The sequence below is a fragment of the Grammomys surdaster genome, unplaced genomic scaffold, assembly GCF_004785775.1.
Source record: "Grammomys surdaster isolate TR1022 unplaced genomic scaffold, NIH_TR_1.0 313, whole genome shotgun sequence".
Taxonomy (NCBI): domain Eukaryota; kingdom Metazoa; phylum Chordata; class Mammalia; order Rodentia; family Muridae; genus Grammomys; species Grammomys surdaster.
The window spans coordinates 304,324-324,497 of record NW_021604732.1 but is presented as its reverse complement, the minus strand read 5'-3'; the positions used below and the strand labels follow the sequence as shown (position 1 = coordinate 324,497).

The following is a 20,174-nucleotide window of genomic DNA, read 5'->3' as shown; positions in this document are numbered from 1 at the left end:
CTTCATGTACCTCCTCCTCAGTAGTGATGCCAGCGGCCCTCCTGTGATGTCACCTCTTCCCTGGGAGCAAGGTCACTGGGGTAGCTCTCTATGGACTCCTCTAAGCTGGGACATTCAGGTAACAGATGGGATGGACAGTGTTGGTGTCTGAGTGCTCTGGAGAGAACAGCTGGGAAACAAAGGCAGATGTTTTCATATCTCAGGCCACACTGTCTTGGCTCTCTGTTCTGCAGTTCCTAGATCTGAATCCTACCTGCCTTGTCCCTGAAGGGAGGGACTGCTGTGAGGTTAGGTTATGGTTTCTTTTCCCATTCCCCTCTGTCTGGTTTACACAGTCAGCTGAAAATGTTCCACATCCTTCAACTGAGTGGGAGGTGGAGCTCTGCTGAAGTGTCCAACTCCAGGGCTTCCTGTGTGCTCTAGAGGGTATTATAGAAATACTAGTCCAGTGTCATGGCTCCCACCCCAACACTGACCACTCTGCTACCCTACCTCAAGACCCTCTTTTCCGATGATGTCATCTATTGCTGGCTTGGAACTGACTTTCAGATCCAGCGATCCCATGCTTCAGTGATTGCAGACACTTCCTGTAACCCTGTCCCCCTGCCTGTTGTCCTGTTTACATGACATTTTTCATGTTTCTCTGTCTCTCTCTTTCTGTGTTTGTGTGTGTGTGTGTGTGTGTGTGTATGTGTAGGTGGACATGTGTGTTGATGCTGTTCTTTCTCAGATATCATTTTCCTTATTTTGAGACAGACATACTCACTGGCCTGGACTTCATCAATTAGGTATGGGTGGCTGATGAGTGAGCTTCACAGATCTGCCTCCCTCCTTCCTCAGTGCTGGAATTACAAATTCACTCCACTGTGACTTTATGTGGATTCTGTGAATTCCTAACTATCTTGTTGAAAGACAGTTACTTTACCAATTGAATATCTCCCTAGTCGGAAAAACCCATGGTGATGGTGAACATTGTGATTAATGTGTTAAGTTTACTGTGCTAGATTTTGTAAAAAAACAAAATTATTTTTAGCTTGTATAAGTCATGAGGAAGTTGTTCCGACTTTGAATGTACTCTGTCAGCTGGCCGATTCAACTAACTCCTGGTGCAGTTGAGCTACCCTTAAAAAATTGCTAATTGTTCAACAATGTTTCACTGCTCCCAGATAATCTTACAAGGTAATGGGTCACAAATAAACAAGCTAACTGCTAAGCTCTGCTGTTGTATGAACTGCTTGCTTGGAGGGCTGAGGGCCCTGCTGGAGGTCTGTTACAGAATCAAGGCTTGCCCACACACAGATAGGATTAGAGCTAATTTGATCCCCAAATAATAACTGTGGTTTTTCTCCTCTATAATTGTTTGACTAACAACATCTGGGACCTTACCTAGAAAATTCTCTCCGCTTTGGGCTTGGTCAGTCTCCTTTCTAATAAAACACCTCTAATTTATTAAGACTAAAACTCCAGTCAGACTAGTGACTGTCTGGAGGACCACAGACCCATAGTATCACATAGGAAAATGCTGGAGCAGGAAAGAGCACTGGATTAGCCTGCTGTTCCTACAGTCTGTGCCTCTGTGGCTAAGAAGTCTGTGCCTGGTGAGGCCAGGAGTGTGGTTGGTGAGGGTGGCTTCCAATGTAATGTACCCTTGGAGTCAATTTACTAGAGAGAGGACTTCTGCCTGGGATCAGAGACCAGTCCTCCCAGTGAAGATAGAGGAAAGTTTCTCATCAAAATGCAGTGAATGGTACAGAAATATGAGCCATGGTGCTCTCAGAGGTTCAGGGCAGCTCGACTGGCAGGATATTACTAGGAAGGTGGGTAAAGAGGAAAAGGTTGGATAATCACACACAGAGAGAGAGAGGCGGGGGGAGAGAGAAAGAGAGAGAATATGAATGAGGGCTCAACCATGGGCAGACAAAAGCAGAAGTACTGAAACTGACTACTTTAACTAGAACCTTCCCTGCCAGGGTAAGCAATAAAAGCTAAGAATCCTTCTCAGACTAATGAAGCTGAGCTGCACAGAAGACTCTGCATCCAGACCAGCTTCCTGGGAGAAGCAGAAACCCAGAGATGCCTGGAAGAAGGTTAGACCAGAATCACTTGTAAAGGACACTCTCTGAGCTGCTGAGCTGCTCCAGGTTCCCAGCTTTCCTGAGCTGTCACTCATGCAGGGGTTGGCCTTGGTGATGCAGCTGTGTTTGAGTATTTCCTGCTGCTGTTAGAAATCCCAATAAAAGCCATTGGCTCAACAAGTTGGACTTTGGTGGTATCTGTACCTTGGTCTGTGGTGGGCTCCCTATCTGGAGTAAGCAGACATGTGTGTGTTGTGACCACCCAGGATAAAATTTGTCCCTTTACACACAGTTGTCTTTGGACACAATTTATACCATTGTGTCAGGCTCATTGTCCCTTCCCTGGCAAATATTTTCCTTCCTACCATCCTCCATTGCTGAAAACCTGTGATGCCCTGCACCAAACACCTTGGTCCACATGTTTCCAGATATCTAGGGAATGCCTTCAGATTTCTCTTCAGCTCAGGACCCAGGCTGCTCTTTTTTAGTTCTACTTTCCCCTGATCTCTCAGTGTCTGACTTCCCCCAGTTCATCTATCAACGGGTGAGGGTGGCCTCAGGCCCAGCATCCTCTACTTAACAGAGTTGTAATTGTGACACCGTCCTGTACTGAGCAATGACTCTGGACACTTTTAACTTTCTTATTTTCTTTTAAAATCAATTGTGGTCACATTATCCATAAGCATTTGCATTACGTCATGAATTACTGAGATCAATACACATAAAATGACACGTCTTTCATAATACTCCACTGTGACATCTTAGTTAGAAGGCAGTGATGGTTTGTCACTTCAAGCTTCCCTGGGCTTTCAGAAGCAGGGTTTTGAAAGGTCTGTACCACTTCCTTCTGTTAGGAGGATAAACAGGAAGTGGGAGTGGTGGTTTATGACAGGCTCTGCTGAGCTCAGTGCTGGGTGGAGGAATTAAAGGACAAACACAGTTGGATCCTGGATTCTAACATGGGGCAAACCTTTAAGATTCCTGGGCCTGAGTGTGGAAGGGAGATCAGAGAAGAGAGTGAAGGCCGGAAGTGTGTGTGTGTGTTCAGATATTTCTGTTCTGTATTTAAGAACTGTGAGTGCTTATCTTGGATGTTCTTTCTTCAGACCTCAGGCCTTCCCTGAGACTTCTAGCTCACAAATCCCCAGCAGAGCTGACATTTTCCTTTTCTCTCAATTCTGAGCTATGGTTTCTGTAGGAATTTCAGATCTCAGTTTAATCTTAAAATTGAAAGAATCTTAGGTTTCAGTTTGACTTCAAAAATTAACTGCCTCAGGACACACTCTGGGAGAAGCATATTCCAAAGACTAACACATTCTAGAGGAAGGCCCAAGATAAGAGGAAATCTGGAAGGCGGAGCCTTAACGTAATATACCTGAGCAAACAGAAGCAGCTTAGTTAACACTCATTGTTATAAAGATGATGTGGTAATCTGAGACACCTAGACACCTGGCCTGGGAACAACTGTTAAGGTCAGCCTTTGTGGTTATTGTTTAAGAGAAGGTTGTAAAACTGCCCTTATAATCCCTGTGAATATGGTATAAAAACTGCTCCCAACTTTGGCTCAGAGTTCCTCTTGTCTGTGTACAAGAAAAACCCAGTGCACTAGTTATTATCATCGTTAAACCTCATGTTTTTGCAGCGATTCCTCTGTCTGTGCGTGTTTCTGTGGGAGCGCATCTCCTGGTTTGGATCTTAGAGTCCAACATTCCCAAGCCTCACCCATGCATGCAGATGCCCTGCTCTGGAATGTTCTTACTTCATTGGGCAGCTGCATTTATTTGCTGAACCTGGAACAACCCTGACTTGAGGCTTGCTGGGAAGAGGGGCAGACAGTGCTCCCTGGCCAGGGCTTGGTTTGCTCACCTCCCATTCAGTAGGTCCTGTGCAGAACTGGCAGTGATCCCTATCCAGAGCTGGACCTGGGCTGTCCCGTGGCTCGTGCTCACAGTTTCTCATGTGAAGGGGCTGACAGTGACTGTCCTTAACAATGTAGTGAAATGAGTAAGAGCCACTCAATATGTATTCTAGGTTATAGGGATCCAAGCTTAAATGTATGTCTTTCCATGCTTACACACACTACACACAGAGACGCAAAAGGTATCCTAAAGTTCACAAACTTAAGCTGACCTTAAGTCTCTGGCACTTCTCATACTTTGTTGTTTTCAGACGTGGCTGGGCCAATGCAAAGAGTCTGCAATCACCCATTGTTTACAATGAGGTTGGCTGCAAGCACAGACCTTCACATAGTTACTACCTGTTTGTAGCTACAGAGAACTGAACTCTTCCAAGCTATCCTGTTTAAAGAAAGCCTTTTTTCCTGGTTAATGATAGGTTCACTGTGGAAAGACATGGAAACGTTAACCATTGCATAATGCACACATGGCAGGCGTTTCTCCCTTTACGCTCTTGGGTTCTGCAGTATTTGACAATCGTCTCCATGTTGTCCTTTCATACTGTGCTCAACACACTTGTCCTCACAGGGATTTGATCATTAGTCATTTACCACAGCATTTCCATGCCCTAAGAACCTGCTGAACTCAGGGTCTTCGTACTGTAGAGGCTAGTGTGTAGCTACAAGTAATGAGTTATCAGTTACACACAAGCACACATGCATGCAGACTGAACCCTAGGCAAATACACAGGAAAACACACATGGAAACACATCCACACGCATATATGCACCATGTATGGTGCCTTGTACCATTGGTTGCCCCAGGATGATGGTCTCTCAGGATTTCTTTTGTAAGTAAAGAACAGACCCTGGTATTCTTTTCATAGAAATGGGTGTGTCCTATCTCTGAGGTGAGCAGATTTTGTTTTTCCCAGACATTGTTCTCCTGTGTGAACAGAGGAATTTTTCACTCTTTCCTGGTCTCAACTTGCTATCCAGAGGCAGTTATTGCTTCTCTCCTCTCTCCCCTCCTGGACTTGGAATATGTTAGTACAGAAACTGGAGTCTGGGCTACAGGAAGGATGAAGTCAGATGCTGTACCCCAGTTCTTCAGTTCCTAGAATTGTATTGTGACTCTCACAATGGAACCAAGGAGGAGTTATGTTCAGGGCTTAGACAAGACTAAGAATGTGACAGGATGTGTGTGCTGGGGGAAGGGATGACTTTGTCTCCAGAGTATCGGAGACACAGCCCAAGACAACATTCCCCTTCACACAGGTCTGCTTCCCCAGCCATTCTAACCTGTCAATGGACTAAATAAACCAGAATTAGGGCGCAGGGGTACTAGGAAGATGCCACAGTCTGAGGAGGCAGAAACGTATTGTTATCAGTGTGCAGTGATGTGTACTTGTAATGTTCTTACCTTTAACTAGGACCAGTGGGCTCTCATCCTCAGAGACAGACTTCATTAAGAACAATGTTGGCTCATGACCCCCAAGTCCAAGTTCTCAGCACAAAAGAGATTCATTTGTCCCATATGGCCAAAGGGTAGGGAATAAAAGACAGACAAAAGAGACTAGATTCAGGGAAGAGGGGAAAGGAACAAGGGAGAAGGGGAAAAGGTATTTGTCCCTAATGGAGACAAAGATCTACCTCTGCATAAAGAGGAGGCACGGGTGGCTCATAGGCAAATGGCAGTTTATAAAGGCAAAAAGGGAAGCCTTGTGTTTGGATGAGGTGTTTAATTTTATTTGGGCATGTTAATTAGGGAAGCCAAAGGGGGTTATTGATTGCTGGATTTCAATTCTTTGATCATCAGGAATTTGAAAGTGATCTTAGAAAGACAAGTGGTCAGATAAGCAGGATAGACCTTTGTGGCTAGCTCTAAGAACACAGTCTAATGGGAGTTTGTTTGTTTGTTTGTTTGTTTTTAGCAAGGCAGAGGGAATGGAGGAGAATGGCAATGCCTGCCAGCGCCATGTTTGCCACCTTGGGCTGGCTAGCTTCCCTTCACAGCCCATACCATCTGTTGACATCTTCTTTCTGCAAGATGTCAGCAACAGCTTCTGTGAAGTACTGAAGCCCACAGAAGCAGATTAAAGTCTGAGCTAACATTGTGCAATGAGTGTTTTCTACACAGAGTTGGGGTATGTATTTTAGGAGTGTGGGCACATCTCTCCATATGCTCACATTCATCTTCAGGGCACAATGTAGGTGTGGGAACCTCATGGTTTTTTCTGGATCAATCTACTACTACTGATTCATGGACTAGATTGTCATTGCTGATTTATGTTGGTGTTTTGCTAGTGGACTCAACTGCTGACAATGAAGATCGGAATTGTCTCAAAGAACAACTTCTATACAGGTCGACAACCCCCTTGTCCTATTGGCCATCTTCCTTCCCTACCTTTGTTCAGTGGGCTATAAGGAAGGGTAAAGCATTTAGGAACCTTTATTAAAATAGGTTTTGAAAAGTCTAAGCCTACAAGTCCCTTCAAAAATCCAGTGTATTTTCATAACTGTGTTATCTGTCTCATTGTCTGCCGGGAGTCAAATCCAGGAAATTACCTGCTGTTCTGGAAAGCCTAGTCAATACAAGGTTAAGAAAGGACTCAGGTCCCAGGAACTTAAAGAATGTCTGGCATTTCCTGGTAGAGGGTTAAGACAGTGGGATGGTCTTGGACAATAAGATTATGACAGTGGGATATTCTTAGACAATGATGATTCAACAGTTGGATAGCCCTAAGCAATAACTCTCGTCTAAACTTCCCCATTTTGGTGTGTCTTTATAATCTGCTCCCTGAAATTAAAGTTTCAGAGCTTAATCAGAACCCCAGATTTTCTCTCAGTCTTTGTGTCTCTTGTCCCTTTATTCTTTTGTGCCCTTCCCTAGGGTCTCCTTGAATCCTGAGTGCTGGGGTAATGTCATTTAAAAAATTTAAAGTCAACAAAGTATTATTCAATCTATATTGGTAGATCTTATATTTCTCTTTTGTTCTATGAGCATTTTCTTTAAAATCTTGTTAGATCTCTCCATAATTGTTTGTCTTGTAGGATTGTAAGGTGTGCTTGGAACATGTTTTATGTCATAATGTTTAAAAAATTATCGTATTCTAATGGATACATTTGGTGAAGTACTTTTATTTTCAATCTGTAATGGAATCTCTAAGAATGTTATCATCTCTAATAAATTTATGATCTCAGAATCATCCTTTTCATTAGAACTTCACTGAAAATCTGATTATTTATCAATAGCATAATGTATCAACATATGTCCATATTTTAGATTTTTCAAATTCTACAAATTGGAAAACATATGCTATTATTTGACATTATTCTGAGGTAGCATCATCATAGAATTGGGATGCTTAATTCAGAATATTGTATCCCTATTGGTTAGTTGCCATTCTAATCTTTAAGCCTTGTTGATTATTTTCATCTGGAACTACTTTTGTGTTGTTATTGTTGTTTCCAGATTGAATTCTTTTGAAGGTTCTTTAGTTTGATTTTTAAATCCTTCAACCTCTGTTCTATGGCCTGTAATCTTTTAGTCCATTATTTTTAAATTGAAGTCTGTTTTATTTTGATTATCCTTAAAGACGATACATAAAAGTGTAATCATTATTAAACATATAAGTATTTTCATGTTGACAGAGAGGAAAAACTATACGGGGACCATATGTTCTCCTCTGTAGAGTTTTTCATTTTTATCGTGGAAATGTCTTTTTCTCTCTGTTAGAAAGGAAGTTCTTTGCCATGCATCTAGTAAACACTCAGGCTCAGTACCAAGACCTCCTGGTGAAGCAGAACAAGAAATTCAAAATGATAAAGAGTGCATCTGCTCTTATCTGTCTGGCCAGGTCATGTGGGGACTCATAAGCACCATCATAGGGCAGGCAGGAGGTCTCATCATTTGTAGGCCCAGGCATCATAAGCATGTGGCCTCCCAAGGGTGATCTCATCCCAGGAGGAGGGGGCCCCATCATTGGCATCATAGGAGGGCCTTCAATTTGGGGTGTAGGCATCATGCCAGGTAGAGGAGTACCCAGGAGACTGGGGACAGGAGGGATCATGGCCCCTGAAGGTGGAGGAGCAAAGAATGGAGCCTGAGAGATCTTTCCTTGTTGAAATGCAGCTGTTGTTTTGTCAGTCAGGCTCTGGGTCTGCTCTTCCACCCATTTCTGGTAATAGTCTTTCACATTCGTTTTGTGTTTTTCTGATCACTGCAGTGTGTCTTCCTCAGAGATGGAGAATCGTGGGTAAGATATGTATTACAGTAGTAACAATAAAACTTAGGCATGATGCTCACAGGCTGTTGGCTACCCAGGTCTGGAAATTTTATTTTAAATCTCTCTCTAATTTCCTCTTTTTTTGAGACTTCACATTTTTTTTAAGTTATCTTTCCTTTTTCTGAAAATCCTATTTTATTTTTTTTTCATTCTTTTGGAGACTGTGCTGCATTTTTCTTTCTACTTCCTTCAGAGAAATTTTCTTATTCTTCTTTCTCTGGAGACTTATTTTTTTTCCTATCTCTTTTAAAAAGAGATACTATTGTATTTCTCTCTCTCTCTCTCTCTCTCTCTCTCTCTCTCTCTTCCTTTGAGACTCCATCTTCTGTTTTCTCTCTTCTTTTTCTAGAAACATTTTTTTCTTCTCCCTTTTTGGAAGACTTTTTCTTCTATTTGTATTTACTTATTTCTGTCTGAATGATCTCTAAACTAATTTTTGCATTTAATTTTCTCTAAATACTTTTCTCTAGGCAATTGCTTTTAAAATTGCTCTTAACATTTTCTAAAGTTAGTACATTTTTCTGTATTTATTTTCTCTAAATTCTTTCCATCCACATGGGGCTTATTTCTTTCAATTTGTTTAATACTCTCTTTAAGGACTTTTTTTACCAAACTCAAACTATATTTATCTATGATGTTTTATATTCAGTCTTTTCCCTTCTTCAGCCCGAAACTATAACTTAAAACATTTTAATGTATTTACTTTTTATTCACTTGACATGCTTATCGCACCTCCTCCCTCCTCACTTCCCCATCCCCCCTTACAAATTCCTCCTCCCAATGCTCCCTCCCTTTCTCCTCAGAGAAGGGGAGCCCTCCTCAGGTACCACCCACCCTGAAACAACTAGTCCCAGAAGGATTAGGCACATTCTCTCCTGCTGAAGCCCAAGCAGGCAGTCTAGAGGGAAGGTTGGGATCTAATGGCAGCGAATAGAGGCTTAGACAACACTTGCTCTGCTTCTTAGGGGAACCTTGAAACAACTTTTTACCTTATCAGAAATTTTGCTCTCTATCTGTGTCTGGCTTCTGCTTCCTGCACTGTGACTAGTGTAAGCTCTGTATTTGCTCTCTCAGAGAAGAAGTGTTTCTGCTTTCTACAAGTAACTGGGAGCGGCCTCACTGGATCTAGACCATTCTCCAACACAGGGAAATTGTTGGGCCCATAGATGTTGGGTCATCAGGCCACAAGGTGTCTGGCTAACATGAGCCCTCTCAGGTAGGCTTTTGTCCTGAGAGAGCAGCTCCACCAGCTGGGTTAGCTCACAGGCCTCCCTTGCTCTCCCTTTCAGGGAGGGAGCCTCTTGCTTGGCTAGGAAACTGAGTCCAGCTTTATGCACTGAGGCTACAGTTGAAGAGCTGGGTTTTTTTTTTTCCTACACAGCCAGGGCTTCTTAAAAGAGCTACCTTCAAACCGCCCTTCTAGGGGTCTTCTCTTCTTCCTTGCAGCTGGCCTTGTTGCACCATGGTGGGTAGGGGGTGGCTATTCAAGAAGTTCTTGCCAGACTTTCAGTGAGCCAAGTGGAAATGTAAGTTTTCCCACTTGGCCTCTTTATTTTCAGAAATAACGACTAAGACTTATTAAATATGAATAAATGCCTAGGACAAAATCTTGGGATTGTTCCTCAACAAGCTGATAGCTTAATTTTCCCATGAATTCTAAGTCTTGCCTTGTGGCCAGTTGCCTGTCTCCAGATTCATGCATTTGTCTTCTGCAGTGTCTTACAAAAATATCCCACTCACTCTCTGTCTCCCAGAATTCCATTTTTTTCTACTGAAACTCTCTTTTATTAGTTCCAGCCTTTTGCTCATGGGCCAACCGCATTTCTTTGTCAAGTGATGCTTTCAAGCATTGCACAGAGACTCTACAGCAGGAGCCTTTGAATATGTCAGGTGACTTCTTCTACTGGAAATGCCTCTGTCTAACCAATTAAAATTCTTAGAGATAATAAAAAACAAACAGACAAACAACAACAACAACAAACCCAGCAACAACAACAAACCCCTGTCATTCCTTAGGAAAGAGAGAAGAAAGAATTCTTGCTGTTTGGACAGAAGCTGAAATACCAATTCTTCCAAAGATTTCCAGGCTGCAAGGCTTCCCTGTAGATACTCTGTTTGCAAGTCTTATAACTGAGTGGGCATATGAAAGACAGAAGCAGGGGAGGAGTAAAGACAGAAGAGGGAGAAGAGCAAGGAGGAAGAAGAGGAAAAGCAGGAGAAATTTCTAGAGAAGAAAGAGGAAGAGAAAAGAGAATGAAGTTAGGGAGAGACTACAGACTGTTGTGTTGATGACCTGGTGTTCAGCAGGAGACTAGATTTTAAGATGTTGTTGAGTTTTTTCCATACCACAGAAATGACAATTAATTAGAACCAGTGTTGCCTAAAAACAAATTCCAAACTCATCCAGTTGAGTGGTGAAGGATATGGGATAAAATGTATGTGTCTGCCCGGATCTCTAGGCATGTTTACTTATCCATACATTACCCAGCTCTTCCTAGAGGGAGCATGGACAATGGTCATCATCCCATCTGCTGTGTGGCTACCATGTCTAAGGAGATACCACCTCATGTGCAGATGTGTGCTGGGATACAGTCCCTGTACTTCCTGAACTCCAAAAGAAATTCAGGAAGGATTCGAGCAGTAATCTCCTTTGCATTATGTCATAGCATCATCTGTCAACAAAGAGCTGAATGGCCCACAGAAAGGCAGGAGAAAACAGGTCGGACACTTGCAGAGAGAGAGAGAGAGAGAGAGAGAGAGAGAGAGAGAGAGAGAGAGAGAGAGAGAGAGAGAGAGAGAGAAAGAGAGAGAGAGAGAGAGAGAAGCTCTGGGGAAATATCAGGCTGAAGATATTCACCAACAAGTTGTGGAGGAAGTTGAATATATGAAACTAAGAAGAGGCAACCACCCTCGTCTCAGATATAGAACAGTATGAACAGTTTAATTTAGTTATGAGATAGTTGGAGATCAATCTTAGCTAAGGTGTAGGCATTAATGCATAAATAAACGAACCTCTGTGTCATTATTCTTGAACTGAGGCAGATATAGAAAAGCACAAATGATTACACAGTCTACTAACTTCCTCATCTTAGTAGAGTGTGACACAGCTTAGGAAATCTCCATGGGACAAATGATCGAAGTTTAATTAGACAAACATATTGCAAATCATATGTATACAACCATATATTCTCATAATGATACTTGAATGGAAGAGAGTTCTTATACTGTGGATGACTCTTTTTCCACTCGGTACAGTGATATTCTGTCTCTGAAAGTCATGAATTCTCTGGTCATTCCCACAATTGTTTGTGCTAAAAGTAGGCTTTAAGTTGGTACCCAAAGCCAGTCCAAAGTTTCACACCTCACAGCTCCATTCCTGTTTCCCAGTATTAAGAGAAGTGAGACAGGTACGATCATGGCTTCTCTGATAAAAACTCTTCCTTATTAAGGAGAGACTTGGCATCACTTACCACAGTATCAATAAAGAGACTTTTCCAATAGTAAGTCTTTCTAAAGTAAAGGCCTGAGGCAAGTGGTCCCCCAGTAACATAGGAAATAGATTCAATATATTTCAACAGTTTTTCTTTGAAGGACATGTCTTTGTCCTCTGTTAACAAATGGAGAGACGTAAGGTGTGCCTTGATTTCACTCACAGACACATTGAAATCCTTGGCAATATTTTCTAGTGAGTCATCATCCAGCCCAAAGTAAGACCTGTAGAGATTCAAGGTCTCCTCTAACTTCTTTATTTTATCTCTGATAAAGCCCCCAAGTGGAATGGTGGCCCATACTCCAGCCTTCAGGGCCTCCAGCCAGATCTTCTGTCTGAGGAAATCCCTCTTCTGGTCAATAGCAGTCTCAGTAACACTGTGCAAGGACATCATGAAGACATGACGCTTGTGGGCTGGGAGCTCTCTCAGTAGGGTGGTCTCCAGCTTTGGGAAGTCAAAGTCAGACACATCAAAGTTAGAGACTAGGAAGACTGGAGGCTGACTGGGGAGAGCCTTCTGAAGCTTCTCTGAACAGTCATCTCTAATTTTCTTTAAGACACTGTCTCTATTGAAAGACTTAGGTTTACTCTTCTGTTCATTACTGACATCTTGATCTACCTTGGTTCGGACAAAGTAGAACTTTGTGTTCATCTTTGCAATGGCTTTTGCCAGACATGCATCAATTTCTTTGAAGCGTGCAGCCGAGATAATAATGAAGAAGTCGTACTCACCAAACTTCATTTCTGTTAGGTAGTTTTTTGGTTCAAACTTAGTGGTCCCAATGCCAGGCAAGTCCCATATTGTCACGTTGGGAATCTTTGGGTGTGGGTATGGATTTCTCATCATGGTTGTCTCTAACACCCCAGTGGGGGCTGCATTTTCTTCTTCTTCTTCTTCCCTCACTCCTCTCAGGGCATTGATAAAGCTGGATTTCCCTGTCCCTGTTTCTCCAGTCACAGCAATGTTGACTGGGGCTTTGTCAATATTTCTCAGAGCATGACTAATTTCAGACAGTGCTCCCTGAAGGTTCTTATTCTCCAGGTGGGATTCTATCAAGGTGATGGTTTCCTCAGAGAGGATTTTGCTTTCCTTCTTGAAATTCTTAAAAAAATTTTCAAAGGTGAAAGCCAAAATTTGATCAGTTAGAGGAGAGAGGCTGCTAGAGGAAGGCTTGTGTGTAGGTGTGTACAATGGAGGTTGCTGAAAAGAGAAGAAAAGAGAGACACTGTAATTATTAGTACAGAAGGGCAAGGCCTAGGAGTTTGTTCGTATGGTATAGAGGGTTGGATACATTATTCTATATGTGTAATTGACATCTTTTTAGCCATAAAGAAGATTGAAATTATGTCATTGGTAGGAAATTTGATGTAACTGTAGGTAGTCATAGTAAGATGATAAAGCCAGTCTCAGAAAGACGTATACATTTTAGCATTCACAGTGACTAGATGTTGTATAAATACATAAGACATATAGATATGACATGAAAGGGGAAGTGAACCTGTCTGGGGGACTAACCAACTGTGGGTGAATTCATAACATACAATGTGTGCTTGTTTGAACCTTCAAAACTAGATGTTAAAAAGATTTATATGAAAGGAGATAGATATCCATGTTATTTTTTTTTTATTTCTCAGCAGGGGAGGTAGGGGATCACCTCATTGTAAAAAGTTTTCTAAGATATTCTCTGTGTGTCCCTGTTTTCTAGTGTTCAGTCCATAAACCTCAAGGACGCAACCCAGAAAATTGAAAATCCCAAATGGATAAAGAGGAAAGCCAGAAAAAAAAAAAAAAGAAGAACTTTGGGTTGAAGTGTGTAAATCACATCCATATCCTTTTCCTTTGGTGTTTCAGACTCACACAGGACTTTGGAATTAGAGTTGGAACACAGGGTAAATGCAGGAAGTCATGGGAGATTGGCTTCACTTAGCTCTGATACTCTTCTGGTGTTAATAATGTGGTATGAAGATTTCAATACAGAAACTTCAGGAACACAGAATTCAATTCTTGTTGAATTATCTTGATGGAAACCACGTCACCAAGAAAAGTAAGAGAATGGAGGGCAACAGCATAGATCTTACTTTCACTAGGAATAATATATTACAATATCAAAACTCCCCAGGTAATTATTTGAGAATTCCTATGGGATGCTACATGAATGTGTGCAGGTGCACATGTGTATAGCATGAGTTCCAGAGGTTTACAGATTTCTACCTCTCTGGTGCCAGAATGTCCACAATTGATTTACAAATAGAAGCATTATTTAGGAACTCCTGGTAATTATAGCTACAGAAATGATCTTAAATTCATTTACAATGCATCATTTATCCCTACTATTTTTGTCACAGTTGCTTGTGGTATATGTGAGTCCCAGTCTTGTATGATCATCTGAAATGACAGTTCTCAACAATTCTGACATGGAATAGACTGAGCCAAAGCTCATTAGATGTCACCACAATAGTGTTATGACATCTACACTGTGATGGCCACTGTGATGGAAATAAATCTAATATTACATAACAACTCAACCTACTAAGACACATTTTTAGGAGAATTTTCTTAATAAGCACATCCTATATAAATGGTAAACATTTCTTAGGAGTGCATCATGTAACAGTCTCAACCAGAAAGACACCAGGATGTCAACAAGTGCATAAAATGGTTATGACAAAATTTATCAGAGTCACTTGAAAACATCTGAATGAAGTGAATTAGACAGGTACTTTCTGGAACAACTGTGGAAACACTAATTTTTCCCAGGAATTCCTCCCAACATAGAGAGGCGTTAGAGTTGAATGAGCTCACCTTTGCTGTCAAAAGCTCTTCACTATTGAGGATAATTTTTACATCACTTGCAACTGTGTCAATGAAATAATTTTGCAAGTGGAAAACCTTTGAAAAGTAAGGATGTCTAATGTAGCTCAAGAGTTTATCTGTTAAGGATGTATCTGGCTCATCTGAGAGCAAATGTGGAGACTTAATATTTGCCTTGAGTTCCTCAAGTGTCATGTTCAAATCCTCAGCTATGTTTTCCAGTGATGCCTCATCCAGGCCAAAGGAAGATCTATAGTCATTCAAAGTTTGTTCCAACATCTGTAGATCAATTTTGGTCAATCCTCTGAATGATATGGCAGCCCATGCTCTTGGAATTCTGGATTCGTTGAAGATCTTTTGTTTCAGCATATCCCTCTTCCGGTCTATAGTGGAACCTGTAACATTTGGCAAAGTGACCATGAACATGTGGCGTTTGTATGCTGGAAGTTCTCTTAGAAGAGTGGTTTCTAACTTTGGGAAGTCAAGGTCAGACACATCAAAATTCGAGATTAAGAAGACTGGAGGCTCCTGGTGGGTCACTTCCTTAAGTAAACTCGAAATGGTATTTCGAATCTGCTCTAAGATGTTCTCTTTATTGAATGTTCTAGGTTTAAACTGTTTTTCCATCTTTAGATCAATATCTGTATGGGTTCGAACAAAATAGAAACTCCTATTCATTTGCACAATGACTTTGGCAAGCTCTGTGTCATCAAGTTTAAGGCGTCCAGAAGAGACAATAATGAAGAAGTCATAGTCCTCAAATTTGATTTTCTCCAGATAATCATGTGGTTGAAAGGCAAAAGACCCAATACCAGGCAGGTCCCATAATGTCACACTGGGAAACTTTGCATATGGGTATGATGTTCTCTCAGTGGTTGTACATATCACCCCAGTAGCAGCTGCACCTTCTTCATCAGCTTTTACTCCCCGTAGAGCATTGATGAGACTGGACTTTCCAACTCCAATTTCCCCTATCACTGCAATGTTCAGTGGGGCTTTCTCAATGTCACCCAGAGCATTACTGATTGCAGAAACTGTTTCCCGAAGGTTTCCTTCCTCTAGGTATGCTTCAATTAAGGTGATTAATTCCTTAGACAGGATTTTGGTTTTCATCTTGAAATTCTGAAGATTTGTGCCAAAGCAGGAGGTCAAATCAGGACCCTCTTTTGGAGGGGATGTAGAAGAAGAAGTTTGACCCATGACTGGGAAATGTTGATGGGCCCTAAGGGAGGAAAGAACCAGGAAGGTCAACAATTAGTTCAGCAAGAACAATCAATGAGTAGGGCCCAGCATCTGCCCCACATTATAAATAGGGACTTTATTCCCTTCAATCAAATGTACAGGACTAAACAGCACTTATTCCTGTGTTTAGCTTTAAATTTTGGATTGACTCACACTCCTTAATTTTTGACTATTTTCTTCTTTACAGTGTTTTCAGCTTTCAAGATCAAATTCAAGCCTGTATTAGTAGCATTAATGAGGTTATGAAATGGATCAGAAGTTTGAGCTTAGTCTGACTATGATACCAAGATGTTGTCAAGAAAAGAAATTCACTGAGTTCAAAGCTCTGTTGGTCTCTCCAAATAAGGTCATATTATGACAGGCACACTGCCTTTCAGGTTTTGAGTTTTACTTTAATACTTGACATGAGTGGTAGCTAATTCAATTGGAGAGCTCACCTCATGGTCAGAGGAGTAGTCTTAAGGATGTGAGAGACTCTTGATCGATTCTTCTTGGGTTTCCTGTGACTTTGATATCTTCTAAAGTTCTTTCCCTCTTTGGTGCTGAAAACCCTTTGCTTTTCAATCAAGACCATGAGATTGTGGTTGTCAAAGTCTGTGATGGGAAAGCTGCTGCTCTGGTTTTGTGGAATAGGTATACTATTCCCATCAATTTGCCATCTACATATTTATGTATGTTTGTATCCATGAATTGGTATGGCCATAGAAGCTTCTGTGTATTGTGAAAAGATTAACTTTAGATTAACTCATAATGGTCAAAGAATTGAGCGGAAGTGACTTTTGAATGCTCAGCCATAAATGTGATACACAAATTATGGCCTCCAAGGCTTACTGCAATGCAGAAGACATAACAGAAGTGATGTGAGAACTGGGGAGGGGTATAGTGTTTTGACAACGTAAAAATTGTTGAAGCAGTAAAAATTAAAACATTCAGTCAGTTAGTGGGCTAATGAGCAGTAGATACAGTCATCAAAAGACTAAATGAAATAGCTAAAACATACTGGAAAATTTACTCGATATCCTGAACTATTAGAGAAAGGGCAATTAAATCAGAGTGGTACTACAAAGAAACCACCATCAACAAAAAAATGTAGAAATGAGGAACCATATTCACTATTCAAAGTTTGTATAGTTCCTTCAGAAATTTATCACTGTTCCAGGTACACTAATCACTTCACCTGAAAGAGTTTTAGTCAACAGACCACACAGAAGCAAACATATCTGTGGTTACAGCTGCTGTGTTGATAGTAGCTTGGTAATCACTTCAGTGTAGATATTTATGTACAGATAAATGGACAAAGAAATTATGGAACATATACAAAATAAGGTTCTATAGAGTTGTGATGAAAAATGAAAGCATGACATTTTCAGAAAAAAATTAGTGTAACTGGAATTTGTTCAGAGAAAAAACTCTGTACCTCAGAAAAACAAATAGCACCTGTTGTCTTTCACAGCTTTAAACCAACCTTAGAAAAATGTTTGTGTGTGTTCTCCAAGAACATGGTCTACAGAGGCAGAGGCATGCAGATGAGTTCCAGGTCAGCCTAGTCTACAAAGTGAGTTTAAGATTATCTAGGACTGTTATATAGGGACCCTTGTCAGGAGAAACAAAACAAAACACACACCCTCCAAAATGTTTTGGTGTCCTTTTTCCTAATGGTACAGCTGCTGGAAGACTAAGTAGTGGAAAAACTAAGTTGTTATGGCCTGGGTATCTGTTGCCTGTCTAGCCGTTCATTTTATGCTATTATAAGCAAACTTTCTCATATGCGGTTACAAGTGTTACAAGGAAAGTGTCTCATGTGCTGTTACTAAGAACTTTTTCATATCTGAGTCAACTGTTCACCCAAAGTCTGTTATGTTGTATGCTTTATTATCTTGGAAAACAATCCTAACAGCAGCCCATTAGACCTGCTTTATATAGTTAGACACAAGAAGCCTGGAGTTGAGACCTCCCTGGGAATTGACATGCTACTTTCTGCCATGTGTAGGGGTAACTGACATCTGGTTGGCAAGTTGGGATATGAATGCTAGGAAAGTCATGTCACCCTGTCACAGTTGAATAACCCAACCAATGAGGACAGGATAAGCATGACACAAATATATGTTCTTTAGGAAGTCTTCTATCCCTGAATACAGATTAGTGGAATAATTTGGCACAGAGATTTGTGGATTTCAGGCTTCAAAGCTCTGTATGAATCTGGCTCAAGGTTAGTTGGCTCCCAAGTCTAGTCTGTGAAACTGACTGATCACTTCTGGGACAAATTCTCCATAAACTATTCACGGCTCACTGAGATTGGTGTGTAGTGTGATTTTGGGGACAACTCCTGGACCCCAGTGTAAGTATGTGTTGTAGATTTGTCTTTTAATATACTCAAAGTGGTGTCTCATCTTGGTGTTCAACTTGATTCCATCTGGAATGAACTGAAACCCAATTAGCTAGGCACACTTGTGAGACATTTTTCTGCATTGGGTCATTTGAGGTTGGAAGATCTACCGTAAATCTAGGCTATATCTTCTGGTGGCAGCCCAGAGAAAAGGGCATGGTAGAAGAAGACTTTTCTTTGACTGCTTGCTCTTATTTGCGCTGGCAAGTTTATCCATTCTGCTGTTGAGGTATTCCTTCACTGGAATTAGAGCCCACTTCTTAGGGTTTCCAGTGTACAGCTGTGAAATTCAGGCTCATGGATTGAGTTCTTGGGCTTTCCTTTAGGAGACATCTATTGTTAGACTGGCCAGATCACAGGTTTTTAGCCACTCTATTAAATCTCCTTTAATGCATATGGATTCTTGATAGCAGTTCTGTTCCTGTGGAGAACCTTGACCCAAACTATGCAGAGATGAGAATGTTCTGCCTATATCATCTTAATTGAGAGAAAGGTAAGATGGATGGCCAGCATTCATTGACCTTAACAGTTGCATTATAGAAACAGTCTTCAGCACATCATCTACAGATGACTGATTTCCTGTCTGTTCCCCCTGATTCCAGTAACACAGAGCTGTATATGTGTTCTGGGAATCCCAAATTGGAACATATGTCCCTTATGTAGAGCAAGTTCAAGGCCCATTATGGCTGGATGGTATTTGATCATAGTTTTAGAGGAAAATAGGAAGATATTAGATGTTCAGCTAGACTTGTTTTCTAAGTTCATGTTGGCCACAGGGGAATCAGGTAAACTTTAGGAAACAGGGTAAAAAAGAGGCCCCCAGAGGATCGAGGTAATCTTAGGCTGGGGACAAGCCTCCTAGAGAGCTAAGATCTGACAACATAAATATGCACTTCATGTTAAGGTCTTGAAAAAATTGGGAAAGGAGAGAACACATCTCAATATAGCCAATGTTTTGCCAAATGAGAAAACCTCCAAGCAAACGCACTGAGCACAGGAAGAAGATGAGGATTTCCATTTATTAACCACTCTTTAGTTAGTTCAGTAGAAGTCTTAGCTAGAACAGTAAGACCTATGGAAAAAATAAATAAATAAATAGAAAAGGCAATAGTCAAAGATAATATAAGGTTCTCTCAATAAGATAACCTAAAGTCTTCCTCAGAGAAGTCTTAGGGTCATTTCAACAAAGTGACAGCATTCAAAATTAACATACAAATCTTGGTCGCCTTCATCTTTAGTAATAACACACATGCTAAAGAAGAACTTGGGAATTAATCTCATTTACCTCAATAGCCAGTACCTTCACCCCTATAACTTTCCTTGGAATAAGCCTAACCAAGGAGGGATAAGCCCTCTAAAATGAAAACTTTATAAGGTTCAAAAAAATTGAAGACATTAAGAAAAAAAGTACTACTCATGCTAAAGGATTAGAAGAATTCATTTCATGAAAATGGCTGGCTTAATAAAATTAACTGAGTGGACTGGAGAGATGACTCAATGGTTAAGAGCACTGACTGCTCTTCCAGAAGTCCTGAGTTCAATTCCCAGCAACACATGGTGGTTCACAACCATCTGATGTCCTCTTCTGGTGTGTCTGAAGATAACTACAGTGTACTCATATAAATTTTAAAAACTCTGGAAAGAAAAACATTTTAAGAAGTAGGGATAGGTAGGGACTTTCCCAGTAGGGGTCCAGCTGCTCAGAAAATAAGGCTATGACTACAAACAGGAGCTCTTGGAAATTAAAAGCTTCTGTACAGCAAAGGAAACAGACAAGAGACAGATTGCCAGAAGGGCAAAGATTCTTGTTAGCAATTCATTCAACAGAAGATTAATATTCAAAATATGCAAAGAACTTAAAACAAAAACTGTGATCAATAAGAAAACAAACAGCTCTATCAAAACATGGATGTGTAATTGAACAGAGATCTCAGAAGAAGAAATACAAATGACATACACACACACACACACACACACACACACACA

The 20,174-nt window shown here is 40.9% G+C and overlaps 1 protein-coding gene, 2 long non-coding RNA genes and 1 pseudogene across 3 annotated transcripts in view; 3 read left to right on the top strand and 1 right to left on the bottom strand.

Moving 5' to 3' along the window:
- LOC114629638 overlaps positions 1-2,255 on the top strand; it is a 2,379-nt gene extending 124 nt beyond the window's left edge. Inside the window, exon 2 of the long non-coding RNA XR_003712698.1 lies at positions 1,971-2,255. This is a non-coding gene — a long non-coding RNA (uncharacterized LOC114629638). The remainder of the gene's footprint in view (positions 1-1,970) is intronic.
- A 3,750-nt stretch (positions 2,256-6,005) lies between these two features.
- LOC114629639 lies at positions 6,006-15,137 on the top strand. Its single transcript, XR_003712699.1, has 2 exons — positions 6,006-6,116; positions 13,455-15,137. It is a non-coding gene; the product is annotated as an uncharacterized LOC114629639 (long non-coding RNA).
- Positions 11,377-20,174, bottom strand: part of LOC114629635 — a 21,309-nt gene continuing 12,511 nt past the window's right edge. The window contains exons 3-4 of the mRNA XM_028777705.1: positions 14,552-15,782; positions 11,377-12,949 (exon numbers count right to left, since the gene is read on the bottom strand). Of these exons, the coding sequence (XP_028633538.1) occupies positions 11,672-12,949; positions 14,552-15,760 (2,487 nt within the window). The 5' untranslated portion in view covers positions 15,761-15,782 and the 3' untranslated portion in view covers positions 11,377-11,671. The remainder of the gene's footprint in view (positions 12,950-14,551; positions 15,783-20,174) is intronic.
- LOC114629610 overlaps positions 18,871-20,174 on the top strand; it is a 5,522-nt pseudogene continuing 4,218 nt past the window's right edge.